The sequence below is a fragment of the Mastomys coucha genome, unplaced genomic scaffold (genome assembly GCF_008632895.1).
Source record: "Mastomys coucha isolate ucsf_1 unplaced genomic scaffold, UCSF_Mcou_1 pScaffold23, whole genome shotgun sequence".
Lineage (NCBI taxonomy): Eukaryota > Metazoa > Chordata > Mammalia > Rodentia > Muridae > Mastomys > Mastomys coucha.
The window spans coordinates 102746960-102772214 of NW_022196906.1; the positions used below are offsets into that span (position 1 = coordinate 102746960).

A 25255-nucleotide genomic window follows, 5' to 3' on the forward strand; every position below is an offset into this window, starting at 1 on the left:
GGGTGTAGGTGGCAGAGCTCTTGTCTGAAAGGGAAGGCTAGTTTCCCCCAACTCCCAGACAAGTGCAGATGTGGAAGGGCTGAGATTGTGAGCCCTCTTGGTTGTGAAAGCAGCTGCAGGAGACGGTTAGATGGTGCTTGTGCTTTGCAGAAGTCAGGCAGCCAGTCTTGGGCCCTGTCGTAGGGTTTCGGGGAGTGTGGGCTCTGAAGAGGCCTGTGGGGCAGGCCTGGGCACAGGCAGAGTTAGTTAGACTTTGGCGATGAGCCTGGACAGCCTGAGATGTGGGGAGTAGGGAGGAGATACTACTGGCAGTGCAAGTTAGGGACGTGAGGCTTGGCTCCAAATAAGCCCTAGTCCGATCATTAATAAAACTGGGCCAATTCCTTACCTTTTGAGCGGCCAAGAGGCTTGGAAAGTGGCGTGTGAGCTCCATATTACCCCTCCTGGCTGGATCTCCTTGGCAGTGAAATGGGGGCTCATTCACCATGTAGGGAACACCTGCTCAGCGTTGGGTCTGCTAGGGTCTTCTGATTAAAAGTGGGTACTCTCTGTCTTTAAAGTGCTCTTGTCAGGAGTGGGAGGATGGAACAGAAGAAAATGGTCTTGGGGCCCACTCATGCCAGGTACACTCCACTATATTTACTGTCAGAGCAGTCCTTCCTCCGCTCCCACCAATGGGAAATCTGAGGCTCAGAGCCCAAGGAAGAGCAGGGATAGATAATAGGTCAGGCCTGGTAGCTGGGCGTGTCCATTTCATCTACCACACAGGGTTACCTCCTCTGGAGCCTGGGAGGCCTAGGAAGGCTCCCTAGGGAGGTGATGGCAGGGCGTGGGAGGTAATGGGAGACAGAAGGAGTGGGCATTCCAGGCCGAGGGAACAGCCCTTGTGATGGGAGGGAGGAATAAAACAAGCCTGCAGTTTAGGCTGGAACGAGGGGCATGTGTGGGGGAGGGTGTGGGGGAGAGGGTCTTGACCTTTTTCTCTCCAGCCTGAGGGTACCCCAAAAAGCCTGAGTGTGTGCACTCCACTGTTGTTTAAAGAAATTCCAATGAGGTCCTCATAGATTGGAGGGACTAGAGATGCCTCTGTGGCATGTAGCTGGAGTTCAGTGAAATGTGTGTGCTAGCGTGGAGGAGAAAAATGTCACTCTCTTTTGTCTTTCCCTGCCCATGGTATGTAGCCTTACTGACGTCGCTTCTTATAGAGAGTCAACCTCTGACCTGTGCACTGAGCTTTTCTGAGCCCTCACATATCTCTGTATGTTCCCCTCAACTTCAATTTGGGGAGTGGCTTTGTTATTGCCCCTTGAGGGCTGAGAAACTTTGGCATGCAGTAGGCGCTGAGCAAATATTTACAAGCTAATGAAACGGCAAGTGCTGGTCTCACTGTGGGACCCTGTGCCCAAGGCCCATCCGTGGCCCAAGGTGGTGGGAGAGAGTTAGGCAGTAGCAGGAGAGCAGGAGATGGCTTCTGCTCTTCCAGAGGAAGAAACTCGGTCTCTCTCTCCCTTGGAAACAAGGTGGCGGGCGTTTTAGTAGCCTGGCCTTGCCACAGTCCTGGGCATCTGGCTGGGTTCAAGACTTTCCCTGCAGCCTCTTCCCCACCCCCCCAACCCCCTTGGGTGGCAAACAGAGGCAGCCTTGTTCCTGCTTCCATAGAGCTGCCCTGTTCTCTGCACACTAAAAATGGAAACCCCCAAGCTATTTTGGGAGCTGTGCCCAGCCAGACTGTGGCCATGGCCCTCTGCTCCCACTGGGCTGTGACCACAGCGTTCTTGCTCCCACCAGGCTGCTGGTCCTTCCTCTTAGCCTTGTGCCCAGCCCAGCTTATGATAGGGCAGCCTCAGGAGTGCCTTGCCACGGCCTCTGATATATGGACCAATCCAGGGGCAAAGAAAGGAACTCTGGGAATCCTCCACATGGACAGCCTGGCAGCTAGGTGGTGGGAGGGCCTGTGCAGTGTGGCCTGGGCACAAGGAGGGGAAAGTGTTTCTCAGTGTAGACTAGTTCATCCCATAACCAAACTCTGTGTTCCTGCTTGAGGACCACTGGATTATGAGAAAGGTAGAAAGGTATGCCATAGTTACTTAGGTCTGGGGTTTAGGAGCCTTAGCTAGGGCCTGCAAAGTCAGAAAGCAGGCGCTCAGACATCTGGAGAGGTCCTAGGGTTGGACCTGGGGTTGCAGGGCATAAGCAGGCTTGACCACTTCCTCAGAATCCCCAGCCCGCCACTCATACTGCATTCTGGGTTCTGACTCCACAACCCGCAGGAGAGAACATTCCAGGAGATGGGCTGCCTTCCACAGCTTTCTAGGACTTAGTGCTGAAACCAGGGAAGTGTGCGTGAGTCTGTATGTGCAGGAATCTAATGTGGGTGGTATGTGTCTGTCTCTGGTGGGTGGGTCCGCTGTGTCTGTGCAATGTCTGTAGGGGGCGGAGATTTGTAGGACTCGCCACGCGGTGTCTGATCATAAATATGTGTGTCCTGGGCAGCAGGTTTGTGTTTGCGTGTATGCGTCTACTGTGTGTGTAGGTCCCATCTGCATGTATCGTTGTGTACCTGTATGTGCAAGTGCTCCTATGTTTGTGTGCAGTTGTACGCATTCAGGGTAGGTGGTGTACACAGATCTTTGTGTGTATGTGTGTGTGTGTACCTGTTAGCATGCTGGTACCATTTGGGTTAGGGTGGCCCGTGGCTTCTGTGAATGGTATATAGCTGTCTGTGTGCCTTGACAGAGCAGAACAGGGTAAGGGAAAGATGGGAAGAATACCGAGAAGGGACAGCGGTGCTGGGGGCCTGACCGGGTCCAGATGGCCATGGGGCTCCTTTCTAGTTGACCTTTCCCAGGCCCCTCGGGTGCCTGGCTCTACTGCCCTCCCCCTCCCCGTGTGGGCTCTGAGGAGGCGTCCTCTATGGAATGTGTTCGGTGGCTGAGGGCCAAGCTGGGCTGGGCTCCACAGGCAGACTGGGTATTGGGGAGGGGAGTCCAGGGCTCCCACATGCCTGCAGCCCAGCCCCCAGTTTCATACTTTGCTTTCCCCCCACTGGCTAGGTGACTCCTGCTCAGGTCATGCCGTTATCTGCTGATCCAGCCGGCCCTGCCAGGTGAGCCAGACTCCACCCCAGTGGGGAACAGTGTGACTCTCCCTGCAGCCCACAGCTTCCCTAGTGCGGGGCTCTGCCTATCAGCTCTCACTGAGGCCTGTTGCTTCTCTGGTTATCACCCTCTGGATTCCTGGCCTGAAAGGTCCTGTGTTCAATACTTTTCTTCCTTTTGTTGTTGTTGTTTTGAGACAGGGTCTGTCTACGTGGTGGTCCTGGAACTTGCCATATAGACCAGGCTGGTCGCAAACTCACAGAGATATACTTGACTCTGCTTCTGCACCTAATTCTTGCTTTGTTACAGCATGCTGGTGGTCTATAAGACTTCCTGATCCAGCCGGGCAGTGGTGGCGCACGCCTTTAATCCCAGCACTTGGGAAACAGAGACAGGCGGATTTCTGAGTTCGAGGCCAGCCTGGTCTACAGAGTGGGTTCCAGGACAGCCAGGGCTATACAGAGAAACCCTGCCTCGAAAAACCAAAAAAAAAAAAAAAAAAAAAACCTCCTTATCCTACCCAAGAATTTGTCGTCCATATAGAGGAGGCTCTTTCCCTCCTTGGAGACCTTGTCACCTCACTTGACTCAGAGAGCAGGGTTTAGAAGGAACAGGATGGAGTGTGGAGCGAGGGTGGAGTATGGGCAGGTCCAGGTTCCCTGAGAGCGTCGTGTCCACAGAGAATGGGTGAGGTTGTAGTTTCCAAGGGCAGTGTCTCCTGGGTCTGCCTGGTAACTTAGACCCGGAATCACCCTGAGCATCTGGGCCTAGTGAATACTAGGAATCTCTGAGTAGCCCAGGTTAGGAGGAGCATCTTGGCTCTCAGTGCCACAGTCCTGTCCCTTAGCGGTGGCTTCCGAGTACCATGGTGGCCATTTGAGTCTCGCCCAACCCTTCTCTCTGCCAGGTGACCATGTCTGTCCTCGGCCCAGTTCTTCTCCAGGTGTTCTGGGCCGGGTGTGTCATCACCCTGCCGTCCCCTCTGCCGGCTACTTTCACTGCCAATGGCACACATCTGCAACACTTGGCAAGGGACCCCACCACAGGTACCCTCTATGTAGGGGCCACCAACTTCCTGTTCCAGTTGAGCCCTGAGCTGCAGCTGGAAGCCGTGGTGTCCACGGGCCCTGTGAATGACAGCCGGGATTGCCTGCCACCTGTGATGCCTGATGAATGTCCCCAAGCCCAGCCTACAAACAACCCTAACCAGCTGCTCCTGGTGAGCCCAGAGGCTCTGGTGGTGTGCGGGAGCGTACACCAGGGCATCTGTGAGCTACGGGGCCTGGGACAGATCAGGCAGCTGCTGCTACGGCCAGAGCGACCTGGGGACACCCAGTATGTGGCTGCAAATGACCCTGCAGTCAGCACAGTGGGGCTGGTGGCCCAGGGATTGGCGGGGGAGCCCCTCCTGTTTGTAGGACGGGGCTACACCAGCAGGGGCGTGGGTGGTGGGATTCCTCCCATTACAACCCGAGCCCTGCGACCACCGGACCCCCAAGCTGCCTTCTCTTATGAAGAAACAGCCAAGCTAGCAGTGGGCCGCCTCTCTGAGTACAGCCACCACTTTGTGAGTGCCTTCGTACGTGGAGCCAGTGCATACTTCCTGTTCTTGAGGCGAGACCTGAAGGCCCCTTCTAGAGCTTTCCGTGCCTATGTGTCCCGAGTGTGCCTTCAGGACCAGCATTACTACTCTTATGTGGAATTGCCCCTGGCCTGCCAGGGTGGTCGCTACGGTCTTATCCAGGCTGCAGCTGTAGCCACATCCAAGGAGGTGGCCCGTGGGGACATACTCTTTGCAGCTTTCTCTTCAGTGGCTCCTCCCACTGTGGACTGGCCCCTGTCAGCATCTCCTGGGGCATCTGGAACCTCTGTGCTCTGTGCCTTCCCCCTGGATGAGGTAGACCAGCTTGCTAATTCTACTCGAGATGCCTGTTATACCCGGGAAGGCCGTGCTGAGAATGGGACCAAGGTTGCTGACATTGCCTATGATGTCCTTTCCGACTGTGCACAGCTACCAGTGGTGAGTGAGTCTAGGCGTTGGCCACCAAGCACCTGCCTAGAAAGCCTGGGGAGCTGGGAGTAGGTAGGGCGGCTCTCATAACAGGTGTTAGGTGCTTCCTTTTAGGCCTAGGCTAGAAGAGGCCTCTCAGTAGGGAGCAGTACAGGCATGGGCTTGAGTCAGGGTGCTAAAGAAGTGACTTTGGGGGGCTGGAGAGATGGCTCAGTGGTTAATATCACTTAGTACTCTTCTAGATGTCCTGAGCTCAATTCCCAGCAACCACATGGTGGCTCACAACCATCTATAATGGGATCTGTTGCCCTCTTCTGTTGTATATGCCGACAGTGACAGTGTACTCATTTATAAAATAAATAGATAATAAAAAGAAGTGACTTTGTACAAGTCAGCTAAGAGAGTGTTTGGCACTCTGTAGGGTAAGGGTTGAATGTCGGAGTGAGCATTAGAGCAAAAGAAAAAGGTAATGATGGGATTTCGCGCAAGCCTAGGGAGAGTATAGAGATGGCACAGTGTTCGCTGAGTCAGCGAGGTGCAGAGGGCCAGGCAAGTGGGCTGGGGATGGAGGAGGAGCCAAGCTCCGAGGCCGTTAGGGCATGGCTCAGGAGGAAGTGTTAAGTGTAGCTGCTGGAGGAATTGGCTTCCAGAAAGGGGATGGCAGAAGACGGGGCCAGAGACAAGGTGGGGTTGAGAGAGGAGATGGAGCCACTGGAAACTTGAGATGGAAGTTCACTGAGGTAAGGCTCCAGGAGTGTGCTGCCAAGGGTCGGATTGCTGGGACAGCTGGCAGAGACTGGGGCCTGGGGGTTGTCCTGAGAGATTATCCAGGTGGGGTCTCAGTGATGCTTTTTGATACCTGCAGGACACCCCGGATGCCTTTCCATGCGGCTCGGACCACACACCCAGTCCCATGGTCAGCTGTGCCCCTTTGGAAGCCACACCAATTCTGGAGCTGCCAGGGGTTCAGCTCACAGCTGTGGCTGTTACCATGGAAGATGGACATACTATTGCTTTCCTGGGTGACAGTCAAGGACAGTTGCATAGGGTATGTCCTTAGGAAGTTCTGAGGCTAGGATGTGACGTGCGACATGCTACAGGCCACCCGAGCTGTCTGTGCCGCTCCTCTGAGGGTTGGGTGGTATTTGCCTATGATCTTCCTCACATACACATAAACCTTACCCAAGGCTGGTTGCAATAACCTGTCTTGCCTGGAGTTCGTCTAGATCAGGCTATTTTCAAACTCACAGAAATCTGCTTGTCTCTGCCTCCAGAGTACAAGTATTAAAGACTGCCCCCCCCCCAACCTGTCCAAAGAGAAAGTTCTTATTTGTAGATTGTTTCAGTTCTAGGAGGAGGAAGGTCTTGAGTTTGTGGCTTTGGGCTTGGTGCCAGCCTTGCGGTCTCTCATCCTAGGTCTACTTAGGCCCTGGAAGAAGTGCTGCCCCATACTCTAAACAGAGCATCCAGCCGGGGTCTCCCGTGAACAGAGATCTGACCTTTGATGGTACCTTTGAGCATCTCTATGTAGCAACTCAGACTACTGTAAGTCGTGGACACAGGCCGGGCGGGATGGCTGGGCCGTCTCTGGACGGGTACTGGGACCCATGTGAGGGTGAAGCACTGGTTTTCGGATTGCCAGCCTCAGGTCCTCTTTGCTGTCACAGCTCGTGAAGGTTCCTGTGGCCCCTTGTGCTCAGCACCTGGACTGTGACTCTTGCCTTGCTCACAGGGACCCTTATTGCGGATGGTGTGTGCTCCTGGGCAGGTTAGTGCTCCACCAAATCCCCGACCTGGGCTTGTGCCTCGCTAACGGCCTTACGCAACCAAGATTCTTGACCTTGTCCATTGACTCTCAGCCTCTAACCTGTGGGTACCCAGCCCCCAGCTCTTTATCCCCTGCCTGGGGCTTTGGTTCCCCGCCATAGCTGACGAAAGAGCCTGGTACCAACTCCACGTGAGGGCTGTGACCAGGGAAGGGCTCAGGACCAGAGATGTCTCTGCTATGTGAATTCTCAGTGGCTGCTGGAGGGTCAGAGTCACATGCTGGTTGGTTCTTCTTAGGTGTAGTCGCCGGTCGGAGTGCTCAAGGGACCAGGGCCCAGAGCAGTGGCTATGGAGCTTCCAGTCGGAACTGGGCTGTCTTCGAGTGGTGGCCGTGAGCCCTGCCAATATCAGTCGGGAAGAGAGGAGGGAGGTGAATGACCAGAGTGGGCGGGGCCCCAGTGGGGAGAGCTGTGGAGATGGATGGAGACCTTGGATTTTTGTGTCGTTGCATCCAATATCACATGTCCTTGCTCTGCCATTTCTCTTGGGCCTTGGATTTCTCTATCTGTTATTAATCAAGGCCAGAGGATGTTTGTGAGGGATGCCAGCACCAGCCTGTACTTGATGCCCTTAAATGAGAGTCTCTAGCCTACTAAGCAGTGGTGCCCAAAGTGTGCCCTTGGCTCTCTCGGTAGGTTTTCCTGTTGGTGCCAGGCCTGCCATCTCTCTGGCCAGGGGAGTCATATTTCTGCTACTTTGGAGACCGACAGAGCCCTGCTCTCCTGACCAGTTCTGGTGTGATGTGTCTCTCTCCAGACCCTAGTGAGGCCCCAGTGCTGCAGAGAGGAGCCGGTGGGTGAGAGAAGGGGCCAGCCCTGGATCTGGGAGCCCCACCCTGCTTCCATCTCTCTCTAAGAGGTCTTACTGGGATAAGAAATGACTCCAGAAATAGTCCTGGATGTGCTCCGAGTCCCCTGATGGCTCCAGGACCCCAGTGTTGGCGCTATGCCCACTGACCCCAGTTCCTGTCTATTTGTGGGGTACCAGCCTCATTCCATGTGGGTCCCCAGCCTTCCCCACTCTTCAGTTCTGGTGCTCTCCCCCATTTTGCAGACCATATCTCTGTGAATGTGGAGCTCAGGTTTGGTGCTGTGGTAGTCGCCAACACCTCCCTCCCCTTCTATGATTGCATGGCAGTTACTGAGTTTTCCCCGTCTGCACCGTGAGTTCCTTACCTTGCCTGTTCCCAGCTCTGGGCTCCCTCGTGGTGGTCTCTGTTTCATGACTGACTGGTTGCACTGTGCGCAGGTGCCGGTCCTGTGTGAGCAGCCGCTGGGGCTGTAACTGGTGTGTGTGGCAGCAGCTGTGCACACACAAGGCCTCATGTGATGCTGGGCCTATGGTGGCAAGCCAACAGGTTAGTGGGACTCCAGGATGAGGCATGTTGAGGGTGGAGCTAGAGGTTCCCAGGGTGAGGGTTTTCTAAGGCCTGGGATCTGTCTGTGTGCCTGCCAGCCTCCTGTGAAGCTCTGTCCTGAGCACCCCAGCTGCTTTGTGTGACAGGCTCACTGGAGAATGGCTGCTTGTCCATCCCATCTGTTTTGGGGAGGACACTTAAGCTGAGAGGCGAGAGGTGTGGCTTTGGTTCCCCACCTCAGCACAGACCCCCGGAGCCTGCCCTGTGTGCTTCTGCCTTAGAGAATTAATGGGATGTTTTTGTTTCTCTTTCCTCGGTCTTTTTCCCTCTTAACATACCCTTGCCTGCCTGCCTGACCCTGCACTTGCCTGCTGGGTGGCCTTCCTGTCTGTCTTGGCCTTCCCTTCAGAGCCCACTCCTACCCCTAATCCCTCCTGCAAGGGACATACTTACCCCTTTCCCACCCACAGTCCCCAAAGCCACAGTCACCCCTACCCCCAACAGCTTCCCAGTAGAGCCTAGGGCTCCCTCCACAGCCCCAGATGTCCTACCTGGGGCCGAGCCTTCCCGGCTCAGCCTCTGGGGCCCATGGTCAGGTCCTGGCCCCATACTTTCCCCTACTTCCACAGAGTCACCTCTTCACGAGAAGCCCCTCCCTCCTGACCCCCCTACCATACCTGGAATCACTGTCCCCACCCCCACTGGCTTGGAACCATTGACCACGCCTGAGGACCTCTTGGCCTCCTACCCGTTCCCCTCAGATGCAGCCGCAGTGTCCCCTGCAGAGCCTGGCCCTGAGGCTCTGCCTTCCATGGTGGCTTTGGATCAGCCCCCTGGCACTGCTCCAGGCACCACTTTCCCAGGGGCCCCTGGCTCCATGAAGCCCGTTCTGGATTGGCTCACCAAAGGAGGCGGCGAGCTGCCCGAGGCGGATGAGTGGATGGGGGGTGACACGCCCGCCTTCTCCACTTCCACACTCCTCTCAGGTGATGGAGACTCAGCAGAGCACGAGGGCCCTCCTGCCCCCCTCATCCTCCTGTCCAGCCTCGACTACCAGTACGACACCCCCGGGCTCTGGGAGCTGGTGAGGTCCAGCCCAGGAAGGAGGCCTCGGGAGGGGAGGGGAAGACAGCCATTTGCTCACCCTGGGATTCTCCTTTGGGAGGGTGAGGACAGAGTGTTGCCAAGCAAGGTAGAGGACTGAGGCGGTCAGGGTGGGAGCCACAGACTGCCTCACCCTTGGTGCCTGCAGGGAGAGGTGAATCAGAGGGTGAGCTCCTGTCCCTGTGTGGAGACTGTCCAAGGCTCCTTACTGATACCGGTCCATGTGGAACGCGAAGTCCAGCTTCGAGGCAGGAACCTGTGGCTCTTCCAGGTGTGTTTGCCAATCTAGCTAACAACTTTCTCTTTGAGCTGCTTGGCTCCGTGACAGATTCTACCCAAGCCTTAGAAAGCTGGAAGAAGCCATCGCCAGCCGCAGCTTTCTCCCCCAGCTTGGGCCGTACTGTGGCAGGGGCTGTACTGCAGCCTACAGGGTCCAGCTTCTCAAACTACCTGAACAACATGTCCTCTGCCCCCAGGATGGCCCGAGGAGCAGCGAGTGTGTGCTGGAGCTGGAGGGCCTCCAGGTGGCCGTGGAGGCTCAGGTGGAGTGTGAGCCACCTCCAGACACCTGGTGCCATGTCAGGTGCCAGCAGCACCAGGTACCGTGGGTGTGCACAGATGCTAGCCACAGGCCGGTTGTGGGCCTCAGCTGCCATGAACTTGTCACAGGCCAAGCTTTGACACTGGACAGTAGATGGACACCCCAGCTAGGCCATATTCCTCGTGGGGTCCCTGTCTCTCTCAGGGATTTCTGTATTCCAGTTCCATTGCTCATTTCCTACTCTTTCACCCTGGGATCCCTGAGTTCCAGTTCTGACCTGAGACTCTGCTCCCCTAACTAGTCATTTTGGTCTTCTGAGCTACACCCCAGGCCTGGCCCAAACTCTAGGCTCTGACTTCACTCCTGTTTCTCCAGTTCAGCTATGAAGCTTTGAAGCCAGAGCTGCAGGTGGGGCTGTTCCTGCGTTGGGCGGGTGGTCTGCGCGTGGACAGTGCCGATGGGCTCCATGGTAAGCTGCCTAGGGAACACAGGGCAGGCTGTGGGTATCAGGGCTCCTCAAAGCTCTGTGTTACTTTTCATTCTCACTGTCTGTAGTGGTGTTGTATGACTGCTCTGTGGGACATGGGGACTGTAGCCGCTGCCAAACTGCCATGCCTCAGTACGACTGTGTGTGGTGTGACGGGGATCTTCCACGTTGTGTAGCCCGGGAGGCCTGTAATGAAGCCGAGACTGTGGCCACTCAGTGCCCTGCACCTCTCATTCACTCGGTATGTTGGGATGCTGGTATGTTCCTTCTCTTCCTCACCACTGCTCTTAGAGGGAGGATGTCCTTGCCATGGATGCACAGAACTCAAAATAGAAGGCTGGGGCTGCCTCAGGCCACAGAGGTTGACAGGTAAGTAGAGGTGAATGTCCTTGTCCTGGAACAGGTGGAGCCACTGACAGGGCCTATAGACGGAGGCACCCGTGTCACTATCAGGGGCTCCAACCTGGGCCAACATGTACAGGATGTCCTGGATATGGTCAGAGTGGCTGGCGTGCCCTGTGCTGTGGATGCTGGGGAGTACGATGTCTCCAGCAGGTGAGCTGGCTGGGATCAACCTGGGAGGGCACTGTGGCCGGATGGCTTCCTATGCAGGACCTCCTCCATGTGTCTGCCTGCCTTTCTCCTGTGTTTGATTATGGTGTCAGTGCCTTAGTGCTGGGTTATCATGACCTGGAACTCTGGCTTCCTGTGTATACCTGCAGAGCCTTGGCCCAGGCCGATTAGGGATCATTTTAGTCTGTCAGGCAGGATCACTGCCTGGAACTTGCTGGTGGCTCTTCTTGGTACTACTACTCACAGGCTGGGCTGTCAAGGAGAGGCTGTTGCGACACACCTCCAGGGTGAATGTAGAACAGTCTCCAGGAGATGCTCATAAGCAACAGGAACCAAACCTGGCACAACATCAGGGCAGCCCCTCACTGTACCCTCAGAAGAACTGTCGCAGAGCCCCATACTTTGTATTTTAAACCAGGGGTTACTTTGCGGGAACGTGCCCTTTTCTTCCCGCTGAGAACTGAGAACTTCCAGACCCTCTACACTATTAATAATTCTAGACCCGTCAGACTTAGGTAGTTTAGGAAGTGATTGATGGAGTGTAACATGCATTGTGGCTGGAGCCTCTCTGGCTAGTTCATACCACTTGCTCTGTTTTGCCAGTCATTGTGTGACTGTGACAGTGTCAACCACTGTAGACTTAACCTTCTGGAAGTTCATGTGCCCCAGGCTAAGAGCCAGCATTTTCTTCAGCTGCCCACATCTGCCCCCATTAGCTGCCCCCGTCAGCTGCCCACATCTGCCCCCGTTCTGACCAGAGGCTTTTAGGGATTCTTGTTTAGGATCAGATCAAGTTCCCATCACTTTGCAAGTGGGTGCTGACCACATGGTGGTAGGGGAGACTTGACGTGGCTGGTGTGGCCTGCTTTACTTGGTCCTCTCCTTGACCACAGATCAGCTGTCCAGGGCTCCTTTGTAAACCTGTGTCACATCAGGGAAGTACACTCCTTGCTAGAGGGTGTGTCAGAGTGACTGACCCAAGAGAGTGACTCCTCTGAAGCTAAGGCTTGCTAGTGTGTCACAAGGGGTTGCTTCCAAAGCGGCAGGGGGATGGGAAAGGCAGAACACCTGGCAGTGTGGCAGGAAGAGGATCTGACGGGTCACTTTGAGGGATTCCTGTGCAGCCTGGAATCCCCTTGCTTGCCTATCTTGCGCCTACAGTCTTGTGTGCATCACTGGAGCCAGCGGGGAGGAGGTGACTGGCACTGTGGCAGTGGAAGTGCCTGGAAGAGGACACGGGGTCTCAGAGTTCAACTTTGCCTATCAGGTGCCTGACCGCTAACCCACCCCAGCTGCCCAGAGGCCTCTCCCCCGTGCATGGCTCAGCCTGTTTGGTTTTGCTTCATAAGTCTCCCCATCCCGAGGCCCCCTTGTCTGAGCTTCTGTCATCCTGATATTTTTTGTCTATCTTTCCCCATCTTCCTTCCCATAGGATCCAAAAGTACACTCCATCTCCCCAGCCCATGGCCCTAGAGCTGGAGGTACCCGCCTCACCCTGCATGGTTCTAAGCTCCTGACTGGACGGCTAGAGGACATCCGTGTGGTGGTTGGAGACCAGCCTTGTCACCTGTAAGGGCTGCTTTCTTGTTCTACAAAATCCACCCACACCAGGGAGGAGATGGGGTGCTGGGAAAAGCCAATACAAAAGTGTGGAGTGGGTTAAGTGCCTCATGAGAAGGTTCTAGCCAGCTTTCCAGTAACCAGGGCTGTGGTAGAAGTACAGCCTCCAGAGCGTCACAATGGAGACTTCAGTGCGTGAGAACCTCAGTGAGCCAAGATTTGAGTGGGTGCCTAGCTCCTGGGTCTGGCCTATCTTCTACCCTCCACCCAGGCTCCTGGAGCAGCAGTCTGAGCAGCTACACTGTGAGACCGGCCCATACCCCGTGCCCGCTGAACTTCCAGTGACCGTCTTGTTTGGGGCCACTGAGCGGAGACTTCAGCACGGCCAATTCAAGTACACACCGGACCCCAATGTCACTACAGTGGGCCCCACCAAGAGCTTCTTCAGGTGTGGGGCACAAAACATGTCTGGAAGGTCTTTGCAGTTCTCACCATAGGGGAGGTGGGGTTCTGGGAATGGGGACTGTGAACAACTGTTGACAGAATGGGTCATAAATGAACCAGTTTAGGGTTGTGGGCAGAGCTGGCTGGGTCTGGGCCATTTAAGTCATGAATGGCTCCTGGGCTGTGTTTCAGTGGAGGACGTGAGATATGGGTCCGTGGCCAGAATCTGGATGTGGTACAGATGCCAAGAATCCGAGTGACTGTGGTACCAAGAGTGCTTCAGCATGGCCAGGGGCTTGGACAGAAGCACCACATGGTCCCTGAGAAAGTATGTGGCTCCAGAGCTATCATCCAGTAGCATTACTCACGAGCCCCTTCCACTGGCACCAGGCTGGCCACCTCTCCCGTTCGCACCAGGCTGGCCATCTCTCCTGCTCACACCAGGCTGGCCACCTCTCCCGCTCGCACCAGACTGGCCATCTCTCCTGCTCACACCAGGCTGGCCACTTCTCCTCCCCTTGCCCATGGGCAGCCATCTCTCCCACTCGCACCAGGCTGGCCACCTCTCCTGCTCGCACCAGGCTGGCCATCTCTCCTCCCCTTGCCCACGGGCAGCCATCTCTCCCGCTTGCACCAGGCTGGCCATCTTTCCTTCCCCTTGCCCATGGGCAGCCGCGGGTATTTGGTACCAAAGGAGATGCTTCCTGCCTTTGCTCAGCCTCACATCTCCAGAGGTGCCTCAGTTGATCTCTCTGTCCTCTCTGCAGTTTGAGGAGCCATGTCTTGTGAACTCCTCCCACCTCCTCATGTGCCGCACGCCTGCTCTCCCTGGCGCACTCCAGGACCCCAGGGTCCAGGTGGAGTTTATCCTGGACAACATGGTCTTTGACTTTGCTGCACTGAGCCCCACACCCTTCTCCTATGAGGCTGATCCTACCCTTCGTTCCCTCAACCCCGAGGATCCTACCACACCATTCCGGCACAAGCCAGGGAGTGTGTTCTCTGTGGAGGTAATACACCTTCTTGGGCTTTTCTATAGAACAGTATGTATATGCTGGAGAGGTCAGGGTTAAAAGAGCAAGCTTAGAGAATCTGAAGTGGTTGGTACAGCATAAGAGCCAGCAGGTCCTGGTAGGGGTTTGACTGGTGGCCCCGGTCCCTAAGCTCCCTGAGGGATCTGTTTGGTTCAGTAAGTGGTTTGGTGTGTTCACTAATTGGGTAGTGTGAGCCTCATTTGGCAGCTGGGCTTATGTGGATAACGCTAGGCCCTTTTTGTGACCTAGATGGTAAGTAGTCCATACATGTGTAGACACATGGACAGGCCACAGGCAGACGATCCAACATCACCTCGCCGAGGCTAACTCAGGTCACTGCCCCAGGGTTGGGGGGGCTGCTTTAGGTTCTCCAGAGTCTCAGCTGTGAGAAGAAAGGGAAGAAAGCACAAAGAAGTTATGTCGAGCAGTCTGAAGGACGCACCTGTGACCATGGCTCCACCCGTAGGGGAAACGGGCTAAAAGATGGTCACGTTTGGGAGCCTAGGCTGAGATGGAGAGTGTTCTGAGAAAGAAATCAGTGACCTGATGTTGCAGGGGGAGAATCTGGACCTTGCCATATCTAAGGAAGAGGTGGTGGCCATGATAGGAGACGGGCCCTGTGTGGTAAAGACACTGACCCGGCACCACCTGTACTGTGAGCCCCCTGTGGAGCAGCCCCTGCCACATCACCATGCCCTCCGGGAGGCACCAGATGCTTTGCCTGAGTTCACGGTCAGTGGGCAGGATATGGGCAAGGTTGGGCATCATGATATCTGGGGCCCTGGCTCACAAGTAGCTTCCTATGCAGGTACAGATGGGGAACCTGCGCTTCTCCCTGGGTCATGTGCAGTACGATGGCGAGAGCCCTGTGGCTTTTCCTGTGGCAGCCCAGGTGGGCTTGGGAGTGGGCACATCTCTTCTGGCTCTGGGCGTCATCATCATTGTCCTCATATACAGGTGGGTGAAGCCAGTTTGGGCAGGTAGGTAGGCGTGGCCAGACAGAAAAGGCACAGATGAGAGCAGGGCTCTGCAAGAAGTGTGTGTGTGTGTTTGTGTGTGTGTACATACATATATTAAGATTTATTTTTATGTGCATTGGTGTTTGCCTGCATATATTTCTGTGTGAGGATGCTGAATCCCCAGAAACTGGAGTTACATACAGACAGTGTGGGGATATGAGCTGCCATGTGGATGCTGGGAATTGAACCTGGCTCCTCGGGAAGAGCAGAAGCCAGTGCCCTTAACCAGTGAGCCATCTCTCCAGCCCAACTCTGCAAATATTTTATATAAGGGATCAGGCCTCTGGAAATGGTTGCAACAGGCCTGGTGGTCTCGGGGGGGATACTCAGTTCAGCCCTTGGGCATGAACAGTATACAAACCAGTGAGTACAGCTGAGTCCTAACAAAGCTGTGCTCATAAAAACAGCTTGTGGGCCCTATGTGTCATGTCCAGGGTTAGCTGACCCGCAGGCTGAGTGATGGGTAGATGTGGTTTGATGGGAACGAGACAGGATGGATTGTTTTGGGTCAGGCTGGCTTGGGCATGGTCAGGTTATACTGGTAGACATGGTTGGAATTGGCTTGGAGTACACTTAAGCAGGCCTGAACCAAATTGAGCCTAGCTAGGGCTTTGGCCTGCTGACCTTTCCCTTCTGCCCCTGGTGCTGGCAGGAGGAAGAGCAAGCAGGCCCTGAGGGACTATAAGAAAGTGCAGATCCAGCTGGAGAACCTGGAGAGCAGTGTGCGGGACCGCTGTAAGAAGGAGTTTACAGGTGAGGCTTCCAGAGCAGGAGTAGCCTAGGGCCTTCCCTACGGCTGCTCTGGTCACATGGGATCTTGTGCTCTTGCGCTCAACAGACCTCATGACAGAGATGACGGATCTCACCAGTGACCTCCTTGGCAGCGGCATCCCCTTCCTTGACTACAAAGTGTATGCTGAGAGGGTCTTCTTCCCTGGGCACCAGGAGTCACCCTTGCACAGGGACCTCGGTGTGCCAGACAGCAGGCGACCCACTGTGGAACAGGGCCTGGGGCAGCTCTCCAACCTGCTTAACAGCAAGCTCTTCCTTACCAAGGTGCACTCCCAGCCAGGCTGCCCCATCCTGTCTTGCTCCTAGTCTCCCAGTCTGCTGGTTCTGAACCTCCCCCCTCATTTTCCCCCTGGCCTCAGTTCATCCACACACTGGAGAGTCAGCGCACCTTCTCTGCTCGGGACCGTGCCTATGTGGCCTCTCTGCTCACTGTTGCACTTCATGGGAAGCTTGAATACTTCACGGACATCCTCCGGACTCTGCTCGGTGACCTGGTAGCCCAGTGTGTAGCCAAGAACCCGAAGCTGATGCTGCGCAGGTGAGTGGTTGTCAGAGTGACAGACATCTGGGGCCAGGGGTTGAGCCAGGGGCTTGGGTTTGGAGTGTGGAATGGAGTCCTCTAGTCCCTGCTGAACCTGACTTCCCCTTCCTGCGCAGGACAGAGACCGTGGTGGAAAAGCTGCTCACCAACTGGATGTCCATCTGCCTCTACACCTTTGTGAGGGTGAGGGAGGGGCCCACGGCTCCTCATTAGGGGGGGTCGGGCCCTTTAGAGCACTAAGTTTCCAGCAATTCCTTTAGCTTGCCTGTTCATGCCAGAGCAAAGACATCACCCAACAAAACATGCCCCCCTCCGTGTATTTTCGCCTCCTGCCAGAGGCCCTGACTGCCCACACTTTCCCAGGACTCTGTAGGAGAGCCTCTGTACATGCTCTTCAGAGGGATTAAGCATCAAGTGGACAAGGGTCCTGTGGACAGTGTGACTGGCAAAGCCAAATACACCCTGAATGACAACCGCCTGCTCAGAGAGGACGTGGAGTACCGTCCCCTGGTAAGGCTGTGCCCTGGAGTACCGTCCCCTGGTAAGGCTGTGCTCTGAGCCTGGAGGTAGAGCCCACTGGACTTCTGGCTCGCTGCTGGAGAGAGACTGTTTATTCATTTATTGGTGGTGGGAACTCATGCTCTCACACAAGCTAGCAAACATCCTACCACTGAGTGACAGCCCTCGCTTTGTAGGATTGAGAATTGGGAATCTCGGAGGTCCCCAACTTAGGATGGACCCACAGATCTGTGCTGCGCCAGAGTATCTTTTTTGCCATTTCACCAGGGAGGCAGCCTTGTCCCCTAAGCCAGTAGCCACTTGGCAGACTTGCCTGTAGCTCCTTTTTCTCACAAGGGTTTCTTTGAAGGACCCAGCCCTTCTCGTTCATGTTGCCTGGGGAGTCTTGGCTTACACAAACTTCCTTCAGGCATAAAAGAGGGTTGGGTGCTCACCTGGAGGTCCTCCCATTCACCACATGATCATTCGCATCAAGTGGAAGGCAGACAGGTGACAAGAGTTAAAGACTGCTTAGTGCTGGGGTGGGCTTGGGGGCTGTGTTTTCTTCATGGTTGTCTGTATTCTTGACCTGTGTCTTGGTCATCCAGCATGTGGAACCAATCCTGAAATATCTCTCATTTCTTGTGTAGACGTTGAATGCTCTTCTGGCTGTGGGGCCTGGGGCAGGAGAAGCCCAGTGTGTACCTGTGAAAGTCCTGGACTGTGACACCATCTCCCAGGCCAAGGAGAAGATGCTAGACCAGCTTTATAAGGGAGTGCCTCTTGCCCAGCGGCCCGACTCTCGAACCTTGGATGTTGGTGAGGGTCAGGAGCAGGGTAGTTTGAGGACCCTGAGATGGTGTCGGGCCTGAGCTGGCCTAAGATTGGTCCTCCAAGGGTGAGGCTACCCCCAGGTGAAGGGGCCATGTCTCCAGCTAGGATGAGATGGGCTGCTTGGTAGGAAGAACTCCTGGGAGCCCCGAGTCAAGTCCTCTCTCACCCTTGCAGAATGGCGGTCTGGAGTGGCTGGACACCTTATCCTTTCTGATGAAGATGTTACTTCTGAACTCCAGGGTCTGTGGAGGCGTGTGAATACACTGCAGCATTACAAGGTGGGAAGGTTGGGAGCTGGAGGGTTGTGCGAAGGTTGGGAGCTGGAGGGTTGTGCGAAGGTTGGGAGCTGGAGGGTTGTGCGAAGGTTGGGAGCTGGAGGGTTGGTAGGGTAGACCAAGACAGACAGAAGGGTCACCAGCTGTGGTTAGCAGGTCCCAGATGGAGCAACGGTGGCCCTTGTCCCCTGCCTCACCAAGCATATTCTTAGGGAAAACCAGGATTATGTCCCTGGAGAACGTGAGTATCTCCTCCTCTTCTTCCCCTCTTTCCTCCTCCTCCTCCCCTCCTCCCTCTGACTCCCTTCTCTCCTACCTCCTTCCTCCTCTTCCTCATTGTAATTCTCTGCGTCTGTATTGCTCAGTCCTGGGGAGCAGGGAAGGAAGGTTCTTTGGACTGAGGTGGGGCTAGTATCTCTTTCTTTTCTCAGAGGAGCCTCAGCCAAGTCCCCTCACTCCTTGGGGAGTTAACTGGACTTGGGTTTCCAAGAGGAGGTGGCACCATGTGAGGGGCATTAAGCTCTTACATCTTGGCACAGGGACCCCAATGCTGGAGGATGTAGATGAGGGGGGCGTCCGGCCCTGGCACCTGGTAAAGCCGAGTGATGAACCAGAGCCTCCCAGGCCGAGGAGGGGCAGCCTTCGGGGTGGGGAGCGTGAGCGAGCCAAGGCTATCCCTGAGATCTACCTGACACGCCTGCTATCCATGAAGGTGGGGCTGGGACAGAATGGGTGATGGGGTCTGGGCTGTCATGGGACATGGGGGTAATGTGGGACTTGCATGAGCGAGTGCCAGGAGCTGCCTGAGACTGGCTGGTGCCAGCTCTCCATCCTAACTGGGCTCTCTGCCTCCTTCCCTTCCCCACAGGGCACACTGCAGAAGTTTGTGGATGACTTGTTCCAGGTGATTCTCAGCACCAGCCGCCCTGTGCCTCTGGCTGTGAAGTACTTCTTTGACCTGCTGGATGAACAAGCTCAGCAGCATGGCATCTCTGATCAGGATACTATCCACATCTGGAAGACCAACAGGTATGGGAGGAACAGGGTTCAGGACCTCTGCGGGGCCCTTGACTGCACAGCACAGTTATTGGCCCTGCTCCCCCAATTTTCAGCCTGCCGCTGAGGTTCTGGATCAACATCATCAAGAACCCACAGTTTGTGTTCGATGTGCAGACATCGGATAACATGGACGCGGTGCTCCTGGTCATTGCCCAGACCTTCATGGATGCCTGCACCCTGGCTGACCACAAGCTGGGCCGGGTGAGCAGGCCGGGGGCGGACATGACAGGGACAAGGAGGTCACCCATGTAGCTGGTGGCTATGCAGTGTGCGGTGCATAGATCTTCAGGGTTTCCTCAGAATTACAGGGAGAAGATGGTCTGGGGGCAGCCTCTGACTTAAGGCATTCCCACGCCAGGTCTCATCCCATGGGCTCCCCAGAAAGTGGCCATGGTCAGTCTCAGGGGATGAGCAGAGTGGAGGGCGGTGCCCCTGCTGCCAACTCTGATGGCCCGTGCTGATGGGTCAATCCCTGGGACCCATGTGCTGAAAGGAGAGAGCCAGGTCCTGTAAGGTGCCCTCTGACCTCCACACATGCATGCACACATACAAACACAAAAGTAACATGTGAGAAAAACCAGGAAGTGGGCCAGTGTGACCAGCTCTCCTGGTTTGCTGGGAACCGGGTGGGTTCTGGGACGTGAGTTGTTTTGTTGTAAAACTGAGCTTGTTGGGAGCTCCAGGGGCTGATGACCTTCTGAACTTTGACCCTTCCTTCTCTCCTGTTCTCCTGCTGGTATCCAGGATTCTCCCATCAACAAACTTCTGTATGCCCGAGATATTCCCCGTTACAAACAGATGGTAGAAAGGTACTGGGGAGGGAGTGGGTCTGGAGAGGCAGGCGTATGGCTGAAGCCCCGGGTGGGCCTGGTAGGACTAAGGAAGTGGGCTCTGGGCTCCGCTTATCTATCGTCTACCAACCACCTGGCCTCTTGGCAGGTACTACGCAGACATCAGACAGACTGTCCCGGCCAGTGACCAAGAGATGAACTCAGTCTTGGCGGAGCTGTCCCGGGTAAGGCCTCCCCTTTATACGTCTCGTTTGTAGAGTGGTCCTTGTCACCCCTCTGTGATCTGCCTGGGAGAGGACACACCCTGTCATCACACAGGCAGAGTTTCTGCAAAAGGCCAGACATGTCATCAGAGTGAGCAGGGGTCTCATTTGATGGCTGTCACCTAGTCGGGTCCACCAGGCGCTTGTCCGCCTGCGTGCAGCCTCCGGGTGTGCAGCTTCAGCTCTAAGCCTTTTTGACCCACCTGACATGCTACCCACCGTTCTGGGCCACGCTTCGCCCTCCACACCCACATTTACAGAACTGTCTTAGGTGACTATGAGGACACCCAGACCAACACAGCTGTACTTGTGGGGCACACTGTCAAGCCCTTCTCGGGGTGTGCTTCTGCGTTCGGTCCCCCTAAGGGTTCCATGAGTTACTTCGGCTGCACCATTAGTACTGTCTAGACCAGGAGGTTGCAGGTCCAGTGTCCTCACAGAGAGCCTTGGAATGGTCTTGGGAAACATTTGAGTAAGATCAGAGCAAAATTGTGCCGAGTTCCCGGCCAGTTCTAGTCCCACGGCCCCATAGTTGCTTGGAGTGAGTGGGAGGGACTTCTAGCCTTGACTGGGAGAAGCAGGCAGGGTTCCAGTAGAAACTCCAGCCCTGCTGAAGTGAGTCCTGGAATTTCTTCCTACTGTGGAGGTTTGGCCAGTCCTGAGCTATCACCGCTGTGCCTTGGGCTCTGTCCCCACTGCAGGGCCCATGCTTTCTCATCTTTCACTGGGGCCCTGGGCCTCTTCCCCACTACAGCCTCTTCATTTCCCTCCCTTCCATCTGCCCTCTTCCCTAGAATTGCTCTGCTGACCTTGGGGCACGCGTGGCTCTGCACGAACTCTACAAGTATATCAACAAGTACTATGACCAGGTGAGCACAACCGGCCTCCAACAGCAGGGCTAGCCTTGAGCTCAGAGTGCTCCTTCGGAAGCTGAGTGAGTCCCACAGGCTTGCTTAGTGATAGTGGCTCTGCTCTTCCTGTGCCCACAATTCCCTGCTTCTGCAGTGGGGCTTTCCATACATGGTGGCAGTGGTTGGGAGCATCTAGGGAGTCTGCCAGGATCTGGAGACTGTGTGTGGGATGTGCCGGAAGGCTGCCTAACTACCACCCCTCCCGGATCCCAAGGTTGGCCTTGTCTTGGGCACGACTGCTTTTGTGGGTACAAACTGGACTGGGCGTCATAAACCATAGGAGCCAGGATGAGGTGTCAAGACAGGATGAGGGTGAATGAGGGGACAACAGGACCAGGAGAGGTCTTCCTGGGCCCTCTCTTGACCAGCCTTGATGTTCTAAGGGCATCTGTGTTACTGTTAGTCAACCTATAAGTGCCTATAGAATTACCACAATCATGTGGCACCAGTGATGTGCCTATTGCTGAGAACACAGAAACCTGTGTTACGGTCTCAGCTGAGTGGTCTGGATCCACACAGCCTCATTCATTTGATGTCAGCCCCAGCACAGGCAGGCAGAGATGACATAACCTGTTGGCGCACAGGAGAGGCAGCTCCTCTCCCAAGCTCTGCCTGCTGCCTGTCCCTTCGAGAAAACCTTATTAGTGGTTCTTTGGTTGTTCTTTTGCCCTGATATCTGTCCTAAACCATATCGTCTTGGTCTTGGCACAGAGAATCAAGAAATGCCATTAGCTGGCAGGAAGGGCAATGGGGCTGGCTACGACAGACCCTGTGAGAAGGCCAGTGGTTGTATAAGGCTGGCTTCTACACAAAATGAGCGTGGTAAGGAAAGCATGTTAGGTGGTGAGTGGCGAGTGTCATTCCCTGACAGCCTATCCTTGAACATGTGCGTGTGGGCGCTCAACTGTATCAACACTGGAGAGGCAGGAAGTTCGTGTTTTAGGCTATACTGAGACCATGCCTCAAACACCTAGAAAAACAACCCAGGCGACTGTTCAGTTTTCACCCTCGCCAGCGAGACCTACAGTCAGCCTCACCATTATGTAACCAAGCCATTGGATTTCCATTGCCTACCCTGCCCGAATGCTGCCCGTGGTGACCGTGGGGTCCAGAGAAGTCTTCTCTGATTCTGTTGGTCCTGCCTTTCAGATCATCACTGCCCTGGAGGAGGATGGCACTGCTCAGAAGATGCAGCTGGGCTACCGGCTCCAGCAGATCGCTGCTGCTGTGGAAAACAAGGTCACGGATCTCTAGGGACCAGGAGTCTTGGCCTGCTGTTGTCTCAGCACCTCCCGGGCAGCCCTGGAATCTCAAGGGAGAGGCCACCACCTTCGTAGATGCCTGTAGTAACTGACAAGCAGAGTTTAATGAAAGGTGGCTCCCAGTCTCCTGGTGGCACCAGCTCACAGCCTCAGCCCCATTGGACCTGCCTTGTAGGCCTGGGACCTAGTGGTTCAGTGGGTAGTGCCAGGCCTCCCCCTAGCCTGGTGACTCTCTGACCTACTTCCTGGGTGACGCCAGCCTGCAGGGAGCTGGGGACTTAAGGTTTCCAGAGAATGTCTGGTAGGCCCTCCAGGCCCCTGGGGATACTGTACTGTTCTTGAGCACTGACCTATGTCCCATTGGGAATCACAGAGGAAGGAAGAGAACCCGCCCACTTCCTGTCCTCTTCATCCATCCTCCTTGACCTCAAGTTTCGATTCCTCTGTCCTTGTTCCCTGTTGCCAATTCCAAGGCGTGAGAGAGAGAGAGAGAGAGAGAGAAAGAGAGAGAGAGAGAGAGAGAGAGAGAGAGAGAGAGAATGCCTTTCTAGGCTGCTGCTGCCTCAGCATGGTTGGTGCTCAGCTCAGGACCGTGCTGTCTTCCAGGTGGTTGGTAGGGAGGGACAGCTACTTCAGGGGAGCCTCGGGGAGAGCAGTGGCCCACTGATGCTACAGCTCTTCATTAAAGGATAACACATGGTACGAACTCACCAGCCCCTCTGCTAAGATATAACTGGAAGCTGCTGGGAGACATGGGCATCGTGCTCTGAAGGGTCTCCTGATCCCCACGAAAGGCCACAGTGAGGTTGGCAAGCTCTCTCCGGCTCCTAGGTAGGGTCTGCCAGAGGCAACACTTCCCAGAAAGGAGAACTTGAAGCACAATATGGCTCAGGGAGAGTTGGGGCCTGAGGTGGGGTTCTGTCCTCCATCTTTAAGGGGCCCACCTTGCTTGCAGATCGTGGTAACTTCTCCATTCATGTTCCATGAATTTTTAAAGGAATTGGGGAAGCATAGCATTATTAAAGGTGATTCTAGGCAGTGTGGTTTCAGGTCCATGACCCTGTTTCTGGATTCCAGTTTCCATATTGCTGTCCATGAGGTACCTAAGGCAGGGGCTCAAAGCCCCGCACCTGCCTTTGTAGTGTCCGCCTTGTGGTATCTTCCTATTAGAAGCTGCAGGTGAGCCCCAAGACCATGTTACTGTGGTGCACTTGACAGCTGGGTCAAAGCAGCTGGGGGTGAGAAAGCTGTTGGCTTCACCAGACGAGGGCTCCGCCTCGGCCATGTGTATAGCCCGTGACCTGGCCACCCTCGAGGTCTTCCCCAAGGGTTTGAAGAAGTGGGCTGATACAATCCCAAGATTCCTTTCTTGCTGTCTTTTAGAATCTTTGTCTTCAAGACAGCAGGAGTCATGTTGGTTTTCATGCCGGGGATAATCACAGTGGCTATTTCTGTCAGATCTCGCCTTCCTCGTGCCTGCAAGACGTAGGGAAGCACCGTCACAGCCGGCCAGCACTCGGGCCCTCATTGGGAGCATGTGAACTTTAGTACTAATGATAGTTGTCTTAGCTCTGATTTTATCCTCAGAATGGTTCTGCCTCCCACAGTGGCTGCTCTGGCCAACCATGTTGACAGTCTCAGAGAACAGGGCTGACAGGGGGAATGTGGTCTTGGCTAGACTTCAGACAGGCTCAGGAAGGGAGGCACCTTTTAAGTCAACATGGCAGAGATGGTGACAGAGACACACCTCTGCTCCAGGCTTGGGCTTCTGCAGTCTTTAGGAGTCCTCTGAGGAGGTTAGGGTTCCTGGAGAGGCAGGCAGTGTACCTGCGTGCTTGGGCGTGTGCTCATGGGATGGGCGAGTATGGAACGTGCTCTGAGTCACTCACTCATGTTTCACCCTCACAGAACATTGTGGTAGAAGATGTCATGAAAATAAAAAACATTACCACTTAATATAGGAAGCGAAGTCTTCTTCACTCGATCGCCAGGGCCCAGAATGGCAAGGCCAGTGCCAACAGGACTGGGGGTGGCTCACCTGGGGCCTGGCCAGTAGTCTCAATATAGACTGTTTATAATACTGTTTGATCTGTCTCTCCCAATTTTTGCTTCCAGTTTGCAAAGTATGCCCTTATTGTTTCCTCCAAACTGTGTTAGTGTGTGGAGGCTCCGTGTTTTTCACTCCCTCACCACTTTAAACGTTGGGGCGATTGTTCAGGTGATTAGATACATATTTTAAAATTCTTTATGAGACAGGGATTCACTGTTTCTCCTTGGCTGGCCTGAAACTTTCTGTGTAGACCAGCCTGGCCTTGAACTCATAGCACTCTGTCTCCTAAGCTTTGGAACTAAAGGTGTGTGTTACCACACCCAGCACACTGTATAATTCTTTTTCTTTAAAGAAAGGAAGGAAATCTCCCTTTTTTAAAAAAAAAAAATAGATTTATTTTATGTATGTGAGTACAGTACAACAGCACCTTAGGAACATGCTGACTGAGGCCCAGAGGGACTGGACTAGCCTGGGGCACAGCAGAGGTCTGCCTCGTCTTTGTTTGTTGGCAGTAAGGCCTTCAATATCTGCATTGTCAGGCTCCTGTAGGGGGACACCTTAAAAAGCACACATGGGAACCACTGAGGTCAGCTAAAGCACAGGATCGTGGCTCCCTCGCCTTTCAGAGAACCTGTCTGAAGAATAAAGGGCCGGAAAGACAGTTCAGTGGTTAAAAGCACTTGCTCTTCCATGGGAACCTGAGTTTAGTTTTCGGGTACCCACAAGCAGTGGCTCACAACTGTAATTCCATTTCTGGGGCATGTGATGCCTTATGGCCTCTGTGGGCACTTTACTCCTGTATACCTACTCTCCCATGATACAAATGTACATGATTATAAGTCTACATGAATTCTTATATCTATATGTAGACTTTTCGAGAAAGGGTCTCTGCCTAGGCCAGCCTGCCTTTTGCAGTAGTCCTCC

At 54.8% G+C, this 25255-nt stretch overlaps 2 protein-coding genes across 9 annotated transcripts in view; one reads left to right on the forward strand and one right to left on the reverse strand.

Annotated features, from left to right (window-relative positions):
- LOC116073755 (wiskott-Aldrich syndrome protein homolog 1-like) overlaps positions 1-593 on the reverse strand; it is a 3067-nt gene extending 2474 nt beyond the window's left edge. The window contains exon 1 of the mRNA XM_031345810.1: positions 389-593. Coding sequence (XP_031201670.1) covers positions 389-487 — 99 coding nt within the window. The 5' untranslated portion in view covers positions 488-593. The remainder of the gene's footprint in view (positions 1-388) is intronic.
- The window catches only part of Plxnb1 (plexin B1), a 26199-nt gene extending 1954 nt beyond the window's left edge, over positions 1-24245 (forward strand). For 5 of the 8 annotated variants that reach the window (XM_031345791.1, XM_031345789.1, XM_031345788.1 and 2 more), the window contains exons 2-38: positions 3054-3106; positions 4006-5118; positions 5975-6157; positions 6526-6654; positions 6777-6877; positions 7174-7306; positions 7572-7728; positions 7990-8098; positions 8185-8293; positions 8703-9377; positions 9546-9668; positions 9874-9996; positions 10314-10407; positions 10494-10666; positions 10829-10980; positions 12160-12265; positions 12431-12567; positions 12830-13006; positions 13195-13330; positions 13770-14012; positions 14592-14768; positions 14845-14993; positions 15708-15808; positions 15894-16111; positions 16207-16385; positions 16505-16571; positions 16752-16898; positions 17537-17705; positions 17895-17998; positions 18152-18236; positions 18535-18707; positions 18864-19024; positions 19108-19255; positions 19799-19863; positions 19994-20069; positions 20903-20977; positions 22169-24245. In XM_031345791.1, the coding sequence (XP_031201651.1) occupies positions 4012-5118; positions 5975-6157; positions 6526-6654; positions 6777-6877; positions 7174-7306; positions 7572-7728; positions 7990-8098; positions 8185-8293; positions 8703-9377; positions 9546-9668; positions 9874-9996; positions 10314-10407; positions 10494-10666; positions 10829-10980; positions 12160-12265; positions 12431-12567; positions 12830-13006; positions 13195-13330; positions 13770-14012; positions 14592-14768; positions 14845-14993; positions 15708-15808; positions 15894-16111; positions 16207-16385; positions 16505-16571; positions 16752-16898; positions 17537-17705; positions 17895-17998; positions 18152-18236; positions 18535-18707; positions 18864-19024; positions 19108-19255; positions 19799-19863; positions 19994-20069; positions 20903-20977; positions 22169-22273 (6366 nt within the window). In that variant the 5' untranslated portion in view covers positions 3054-3106; positions 4006-4011 and the 3' untranslated portion in view covers positions 22274-24245. Of the gene's footprint in view, positions 1-6; positions 2073-3053; positions 3107-4005; positions 5119-5629; positions 5850-5974; positions 6158-6525; positions 6655-6776; positions 6878-7173; positions 7307-7571; positions 7733-7989; positions 8099-8184; positions 8294-8702; positions 9378-9545; positions 9669-9873; positions 9997-10313; positions 10408-10493; positions 10667-10828; positions 10981-12159; positions 12266-12430; positions 12568-12829; positions 13007-13194; positions 13331-13769; positions 14013-14591; positions 14769-14844; positions 14994-15707; positions 15809-15893; positions 16112-16206; positions 16386-16504; positions 16572-16751; positions 16899-17536; positions 17706-17894; positions 17999-18151; positions 18237-18534; positions 18708-18863; positions 19025-19107; positions 19256-19798; positions 19864-19993; positions 20070-20902; positions 20978-22168 lie in introns of those variants that run through there. The other 3 variants (XM_031345790.1, XM_031345794.1, XM_031345796.1) reach the window with 3 other exon arrangements.
- The last annotated feature ends 1010 nt before the right edge of the window (positions 24246-25255 follow it).